Source organism: Microtus ochrogaster, chromosome 16 (assembly GCF_000317375.1).
Source record: "Microtus ochrogaster isolate Prairie Vole_2 chromosome 16, MicOch1.0, whole genome shotgun sequence".
Taxonomy (NCBI): Eukaryota; Metazoa; Chordata; class Mammalia; order Rodentia; family Cricetidae; genus Microtus; species Microtus ochrogaster.
Genome location: NC_022018.1, coordinates 57,448,655 through 57,457,476, shown reverse-complemented (window position 1 = coordinate 57,457,476; position 8,822 = coordinate 57,448,655). Strand labels below are relative to the sequence as shown.

The following is an 8,822-nucleotide window of genomic DNA, read 5'->3' as shown; positions in this document are numbered from 1 at the left end:
TTTTATCTCCTTCCAGATGTCCCCATTCTGCTATGCCTTTCCCTGATGGTCTGAGGAGATATGTCTATCGTGTACTGCATTCTACATGTATTTAGGTCTGCTTCTTGAGAAGGAAGTCCTTCTGTATGTGTGTTGCTTTTATTGCTTGATGAATAAAGCTGTTTCGGTCAATAGTTTAGCAGAGTAAAGCCAGACGGGAACTCTGAACATATATATATTAATTATATTAATTACAAGACTGTTTGGCTGATGGCTCAGGTGTATTTCTAGCTAGCTCTTACATCTTAAATTAACCCATTTCTATTTGCATATGTTTCCTCAGCGCTGGCATCTGCTCCACTCTGCCTATTCTCTCTCTCTCCTCTCTCTCTCTCTCTCTCTCTCTCTCTCTCTCTCTCTCTCTCTCCATGTGTGTGTGTGTAGATAGATAGGGACAGAAAGAGTCTTCATTTAAGCTCTTATCCTCCATCAAATGACTGATATCCTAGTTTAAATATATTTTCCCTAGTGACGGATGATTTAAATATTAATTTCCACTATCACAAACATTTAAATTACAAGGTCAAAAGAAATAAACAGCCAAGCAATGGCGTCATACAGCTTTAATCCTAGCATTCAGAAAGCAGAGACAGGCAGATCTCTGTGAGTTCGAGGCCAGCCTGGTCTACAGAATGAGTTCCAGGACAGGCACCAAAGCTACAGAGAAACCTTGTCTTGAAAAACAAAACAAAACAAAAAAACAAAAAAAAAAGATAGAAAAAGAAAGAAACAGAATTATGTTAAAATTAGCTAAAATCTCTTGTATATGAAATGTAACTGGACAATAGACTAGAGATATGCTGACAGTAAGGAGCATCCCCGTCATGACCAGTCAGTTCTCCACTGAAACACGCACTATCCACGGAAGGAAAGGCCTCCAGCAGACAGGAAGAGCCACACCGCCATTGACACGCACACGCTCCCTCCAGCCCCAGTCAAAGGACACCAGTCTGCACCCAGTGTTGTCACTCCTGTTAATATGTAGTCGGGATTCCCGGTAGCACTGGCTGCTTCCCCAGATCAAAGGCTCTCACGGAGGTCTCGCTCAATCGGACCGCTCTCCACAGCGTGCTACAGTTTAACTTGTCTCGGTGTGCTTTCCGTGTCTCATTCTGAATCCAGGAGAAACACAGGGTTCTGAACCTAACTTACCAGAGAATATTAACTCAAGCTTGAACAGTGTGTGCACGGAGCAATTCTAACTAGAGGAAGAGACAGGAAGCAAAATCCAGATGTTTTCCACAACAGTCCTCATCACAGCTGCCTTGATTTCCACGGGTAAGTTGAAAGTACAGTTGAATCCTGGTTAATGAAAAGTATATACCTGATTTGCTCCAATCTTAAAAGTCTATGATAAAAAAAACTTGCAACATAAAATTTGATATTAATAATTAAGGTTGCAGTAGGTTAGAAAATAATGCAGTGGGTGGGGCTCTGGGGGTTTCTCCACCCACCTCTTCCAGATGTCCTGATTCTTCAGAGAGGGAAATGTCAACATATGTATGTGTAAGAAGGCTTTCAGACAAGCCTCCAATTATTTGGCTTTTGAGACAGCGTTTCTCTGTGTAGCCCTGGCTATTCGGAACTCACACTGTAGATCAGGCTGGCCTCAAACTCACAGAGATTCTCCTGCACAGGGGGGGGAGGGGGTTCTCAGTCTCCCTGTGGTGCCTTTCCCCCCTCCTTCCCTCCCTAAGAAGCAGGGTAGCCCATACTCTGGGTGAGCACACTAGCAGCCTCTCTTCTCTCTCCTGAATGCAAGTCAAGCAGATGTCCATGCTGGACTCTGCCTCCCGAGTGCTGGAATTAAAGGCATTCACTGGCCTGACCTGGAACTTAATCTGTTAACACCTCACCCTCTCCCCCACAAAACCCTAGAAGGTAAAAATCTCAAGTAAGAGCTGGATGAATTGATGGTGGGAAATTCCTGATGCAAGACTGGATTGGGATGAAGGGAAAGTCCTCTTGATGCTCACGGTAGGCAAGCAAACTGAACAGACTAATGATAATCTGTCCACGAGATGCTTCAGCTGTCCAGGAAAAACGCTGGTTCTAGAGCCATGCTGTTAGAATTGGATCAAGGATTCATTGGAAGCTTGGACCCACAGTAGAAGCCTTTTGAGACTCATAGTTTAAGTTACAGTAGAAAATATACTTACCGACCATATTCTGCAGCTCTTCTTCACAGCATATGTACTGCCAGGAAGAATAAAATGTCCTTTAATACAACCAACCACCAAATTTTGCTTCAAAGTGAGAGGCTAAGATTGCTAACTGTACCTCTGTGAATATTAACATGGAGAATCAGGGAATTCAATTGATATTACTTGTAATATTAAAGGGGTCAGTTGCATTTACAGACTGCAGCTGCCTCTCACTGTGCTTACTCCTCGTAACCTTCACGTACTCATCTCCACTCCCTTCCCAGCCTCCTTCTGACCTTACCAACTGTGGCTTAGCACTTTAGATTTTGTCTCAAATCCCACTTCCAAGTCTGTAAATCTGAGATTGAGGGCGTGCTGCGTGAAGTTGGCAAGTTAGATAGAACACGCCATGCCTGAGAGTCAAACTTTTGCCTGGATGCCATTCTTAGACCTGATTATAAAGCAACATTTCAAAGTTACTGTACAGCTCCTAAAGCTGTTTCTTTTTTTAAAGCTATGCTGTTTACCTTTGTTTAGCCACAGTGGCTCCCAGGTCTGGTCATACGCAAAGGAAAATCTAAAAGCACAGTTTATACTGTGTATTCATGAATGATTTGGAACAGTGAGATGAGGAGATGAGTGATTATATATACACATTTATATGCTACAGAACAGAATTATACAGCAAAGGGGCTAAGTTTTATGTCTGAATCAGTTGTCCATAGGAAGAACTTACCTGTGAACTCCCCAAAGGAGGGGGGGATAGACACACAAGGGAGACCCAGGCTGGAGATGCCCACAGCTCTCACCTCTCTCCTCTGCAGCCCTGGCAGGACCATGGGCTAACATATGTGCCAGCAAATCTTCCAATGAGATCCGGACATGCGACAGCTATGGCTGTGGACAGTACTCTGCTCAAAGGTACGAGGAGGCACAGACATCCGCTTTTCGTGTCGTCTTTGTCCTGTTTCCTAGAGGGTGCACAAGGACCTCCCTCTGACAGCCAGGAACCCAGTGCTCTGTGCAACGGTGACTGTATTTGGAGCAGCTTCTAAGACCCTGCTTCTAGGATGGGGTCTGCACTGGAGACAGAGCAGGAAATGGGTGGAAGGGAAGGGGGTCAACACGTTTTCCTTCTCCACCTCTCCATACATCGTCTCACTTCACCTGGCTTTCCAGCGTGAAGAAAACCAAACTACCCCACTGTGTTTTATACAGAAGGAATTTGAACTGATTGATCATCTCATGGAGTTGGAGACGGGGAAGGCTACACTTGAATTCAGCCCTTTGGGTTCTTTTGCGTCCACTCTACTGTTACTGACCAAGGTTCTGCAATTTTAACATTAGAGGCTGACTCTAGTCAAGCAAGAACCTCTTGATCCCTTCTAGACAAGGGTTATACTCCCGAGGTTCCGAAAACATTCAGGCTGCCGACAAGGCAGCCCTCTATCAAACTGTAGCACTGACCTCCACCTGAATCACAGGGGAGCTCTCACATGGTCCTGCCTACAAAGACATCAAATACTCAAGACAAGACCGAGAGATGGTGAACAGGAAGAGGGACCTCAAAATGAGAGTGCACTCAAAAGTTTGTACCTTTAATTTACACAGTAACTTCTAGACTCTTCCCATGGAACCCGATCAATATTGCCTTCTACACAATTCTAAGGGTCCCATCCTTGTGAATCTGATTGTCCAGTAGAAAGCCTGGGAAGAATAGGCAGTTAAAGCAGTGGCAAGCCAGAACTGCCAGGTCATAGAGACAAACTCAAGACGCCTTGCTATTTGGAATGAGCTTGTTTGGGCTCCACGCAGTTTGACAAGGCTGGGAGGTAGCCCTCACTGTGTTAAAACAGTACTTACATCAAATGGAGTTTATAACTACTTTTACTATGACAAAAGAAATAAGACCCAGGGAACACATGATAGTTATACAATAGGTTCCCTGAAACAGCAATTCTTTGAAATTGGCTTTGGGTGTGTAGCTCAGTGGTACAGCACTTGCCTCATATCCACGAGGCCCTGGGTTTGATTCCCAGTGCCAAAAAATAAAAGGCCTTAAAGGGGTCAAGATTCAGATGACAATAAAATGTACTTGTACACCCTGTCTCAATTTTTTTCAAGATATCCTATAATAATACTTAAGGCTTACTATGAAGGAAATACAATTTTAAATTATTTAATCTTTCCAATATGGCCATTAGTACTCACGAGCAGAGCAGAGAGGTGAAAATCAGGCTAAACAGAATAAACTATCCCAGGCACTACAATGTCTTCTGGCCGTTTCCCCGAGATAGCCCCTCAGTCTGATGGTTCTTATTTATATTCTAGAACCAACAGGCATCACCCAGGTGTGGATGTCCTGTGCTCGGATGGATCTGTTGTGTACGCACCTTTCACTGGGATGATAATGGGCCAGGAGAAACCCTACAGAAACAAAAACGCCATCAACAATGGCCTTCGCCTGTCTGGAAGAGGTAAGAGGAGAGATCTGGAACACCGTCTGGTGCGATGCTAATGCACTTAATGCAGGTTCCAGACACAGAAGTTTCATGTTTCTTTCATGATGATAAGATTTAGAACATATAGGACAAACCAAGCCAAAACAACAATAACAAAAAAAAACCCCAAAAAACAAAACAAACAAAACCCCAAGAAACAGAGGATGCCTAATGATTGCCTGAAACCTGCTTGTGTGCAAAACTCCACAGCTGACCAAGCTGGTCCCTCTGTAGCCCAGGTGGCTGTGCTTAGAAAAATGTCTGAACAAAACTGATAGCCGTGGCAGACACATACTTTCATTTACCAGAACCTTGCAATTCACCACCGTTAGCACTTCCGCAGCAAATGAATGCTGAATGTGAGCATTCCAAACGCCTCTCTGCTCAGTAAAGTAGGTCCCCAGGGACTGAATTTGCTGTTATTCATTTGAATTCTATTCAGGTGTGATATGGACACAAAACTGTGCATGGTGCAAAAGCGGACTCTCATAAGCTGTCACAAGGTGAACACACTGCGCTGTCACAAGGTGAACACACTGCGCAGCAAGACAGCATGCATGACCAACCTCCCAGAGACCCCTTGTGCCGCACATTAGTCTGGCCTGTTTTGAAGAATCGGTGGAATTAAGCAGTCTGCACTGTTTCTTGAAGAAGCTATCATGGCTGTGAAATTCGCATGTTCATATAATGCTCATTCTTTTTCTTTAGAAATGAAAACATACAGCTTACTAAAAAAGAGAAAAACCCTTCCCGATAATGGCAGTGGACCAGGGAGCCAAGGGTAAAATCCCCAAAGGCTCATGGTCATTCTTTTATTTACACATCCCACTGTTCATATTGCCTTCCCTTCCAGCGCTTCTTCAGCTAGGCCCCTAGCCCATGGTGCCACTCGGGTTAGGATGGGGCTTTCCTCCTTGGTGGAACCTCTGTGGAAATCCTTCGACCGAGGGTCTTCTAAGGACCCTAAATCCAGGCAGACAGCAAAGATTAACCCTCACCCTACCACAGAGACAAACACACGTGCTCATTAAGAGGTACACGATCAGGGTTGGGGAGAGAGCCTGCTCTGTAAAATGCTTGCCTCACAAGCATGATGGCCTGAGAGCCATCTCCAGAACCTATGGCAAAACCCAACATGGTGGTGAAACCCAGCACTGGGGAGGTCGACTCAGAGGCTCCCTGGGATTTGCTGATCAACCAGCTTAGCGTACTGGGTGAGCTACAGGCCAGTGACACACACACGCACACACGCACACACGAAGGTAGGGAGGGAAGGAAGGAGGGAGGGAGGGAGGGAGTGACGGAGGGAGGGAAGGAAAGAGCGAGGGAGGGAGGAAGGGAGTAAGGGAGGGAGGGAGGGAAGGGAGGAGATGCTAACTGGGAATAGAATGGGCCTTTGAAACTTCAAAAAGTCCACTCCCAGTGACATACCTCCTCCAACAAAACCACACCTCCTAACCCTTCCCAGACAGTTCCAACTGAAGACCAAGTATTCAAATATATGAGCCTATAGAGGCCATTCTCTTTCAAACCACCAGTGAGCAAAAACAAACCCTCTTCCATTTAGACTAGAAGGTCACTGGGTCAGCTGACAACGCACCTGTGTCTGGAGTTCATCTTCAAGTTGTCCCCGTGCCTCCAAACAGCCCTGGCTACCCTGGTTCCAGACTGCTATGTGGCCAGCACACTTAGCACTTGGCAGTGTGCTGTGTCACACCTAGGGTGTATTTTCAGCTGCAGGAGATGCTGACATGCTGTTTTCTCAAGTGGCTGTTGTGGTTTGCATCCCTGCCAAGAGCTTGGGAGCTCCAGTTGGTCCATGCATGCATCAGGCTTCCCTGCTGCTGGGCCTGGGTGTGGAGCCTGTCACCATGGTTTTAATTTGCTTTTCCCCCATGGCAAAGACATTGGCACCTTTCCATATATTTTGGTAGCATGGATAACAATCTTTTGTGATGTGTTTATCTAAACACTTTGCCAAATTCCTACTGGAATATGCACTTACTGATACATAGGAGCTCTTTATGTTTCCTGATGGGTGCCCTCTGCCAGGTGTGCACACGCACACACTTCTCCACTCTGCAGGGCGCCACTTCCTTACCAATGTCTTTCAACACACAGCAATTGTTTTCATGTGGTCAAATCTAGTCATTTATTTAACTTATTTTTGACCTGTGTAGACACATCTGCCAGCACTGAAACTTACTATGTTCGCCTCATATTTTGACCTAGTCAGTCTCCAGTGGGTTTGTGTAAGATGAGGGAGGGACTGGGTTTTATTACACCATTCTTTTTCAAATAATAAATTGCATAACCATATGCCAGTTTGTACTGGGGCTTTGGGGTGTGTGTGTATGTGTGTAATGGTGTCTTTAAGCCAACAGCCCTTCAATGACCACTCTGTACTCTTTAATTACTTGAAGTATTTTTTCATTTTATGCTGATTGCTTAAAATGTATTGTGTACTGATTGTGAAGCAAATAAAAATTCACATTGGCTCATGCTAAGTGCTTGCCTTGTTGAGCTGCAGTTACTGTACTGCACAGTACAATGCCACGGCTTTGTTTTCCGCCCGACCCTCTCTTTACCAGCGTCTGTGTTACTCAGAGCATGGATAGTGTATGGGCTCCATCTTCCTCAGAACTGGCAGTTAGCACTAAACCTGGTTCTGTGTCTGTTTCAGTGTGTTTGGGGCTGTGTTCTGTACTCTGGTCACAGGGTCCTTATTTTCTGCTGCCTCCATTTCCTTGGCGAATCTTTGTTCGAGTCTTATTTTCGGCCACTTAAGTCACTGTGTGTTATTCTACGCAGCACAAAACTGGGGTTCATTTGTGCCCTTGGGAAAGAGTTGAAAGAAGACGAGCTCATTCCCATTTACAGAAAACTCATATCTGATCCCAACACCATCTTGACATTTTATAACTATTACATTATACTATGTTTTTACTTGGAATCATATTTAGAATATATGTCTATATGTATAAATATTTTTCTAAACACATATATTTAGAATATATACACACATCTACATATATTTATATAATATATACATCTATTTAGAATATATACTATATATATACATATATACACACATATATTTAGAAAAGTATCCTTTTTTGTTTCCACTTTTCTTTTTTAGGACTAGTAGTTTTGTTAGAATAAATATATGTATTTATATCACATTTATATGTGTTGTCTTAGACATAACATTACTCTGGGTCAGTTTTCTACTCTCTAAGTTTTTCTGCTACTCCTCTATTCTCCAATATTTTATTAGAATCCACTCCCTGTCATCTTGTATTAAACTAGGATTCTGTCTTCCTGTTTATTCAGTTCTGCTTCCTCTGGTTTTTGTCAACTTTCGCCCCAACCCCCCCCCCCCGTCTGATCATGCTGTGTCACTATTAAAGACTTAGGTTCGACTGGACTTTGAAGCAGACACTCACAGCAAGGACAGCCTACGTCTCTTGGCAGTCTGTTCCCGGTGTTTTTTTCTTGGCTTCCTTCATTCTCTTAGCCATAAGCTTAGCACTTTCTGCAGCCTCCTCCTTGTCTTAGCGTGCTGTTTCTTCAGAGCAATACGTTGGCATTTGTGATGAAGGACACGCTGGGTAACAAGACCCTGCATCTTTGGAGCTTTGGTCCTGGGTTTCTTACCTTCTTTAAGGGCTCTCTGACAGCATATTGGTGAACACCATCTTCTTTAGAGAACCGAAAAGTTTCCAGATTCTGCCAGCTTTGTCGGCTCCAACACTGAGGCACAGAAGTGTCTGTTAGTCCAGGAGTATCTTTCTTTCCTCTTCTTCAATAAAGGAAGTTGAAAGCATCCAGAATGGCATCCACAGTGCATCCCTGAACAGCCTGGCACCTTTCTCCTCAGTTCTCCTTCATCTCTAATAAGAATGCCAGGTGCACTCTGCCATGGAACAAGACACCTTGCTTCGTGGGAAAACTGTTTGCCTTTCCTGCCACAGATTCGGACCATATAACCCTTCCACTCTTCACCCGGAGCATCAGCGGCTACTTCTGTGGCCATGAGCTCCTCAGAGAAAGCACAAAGGTCTCATTCATCACTCACTGCAATGAGTTTTTGACAGCTTCGGCTGGGAAAGAAACACTCAGACTCATAAAGACATGG

General features: G+C 44.3%; 1 protein-coding gene across 1 annotated transcript in view; it reads left to right on the top strand.

The window, feature by feature from the left end:
• Positions 1-1,011: 1,011 nt before the first annotated feature.
• Positions 1,012-8,822, top strand: part of Lect2 (leukocyte cell derived chemotaxin 2) — an 8,735-nt gene continuing 924 nt past the window's right edge. The window contains exons 1-3 of the mRNA XM_005355270.2: positions 1,012-1,317; positions 3,008-3,104; positions 4,515-4,660. Of these exons, the coding sequence (XP_005355327.1) occupies positions 1,272-1,317; positions 3,008-3,104; positions 4,515-4,660 (289 nt within the window). The 5' untranslated portion in view covers positions 1,012-1,271. The remainder of the gene's footprint in view (positions 1,318-3,007; positions 3,105-4,514; positions 4,661-8,822) is intronic.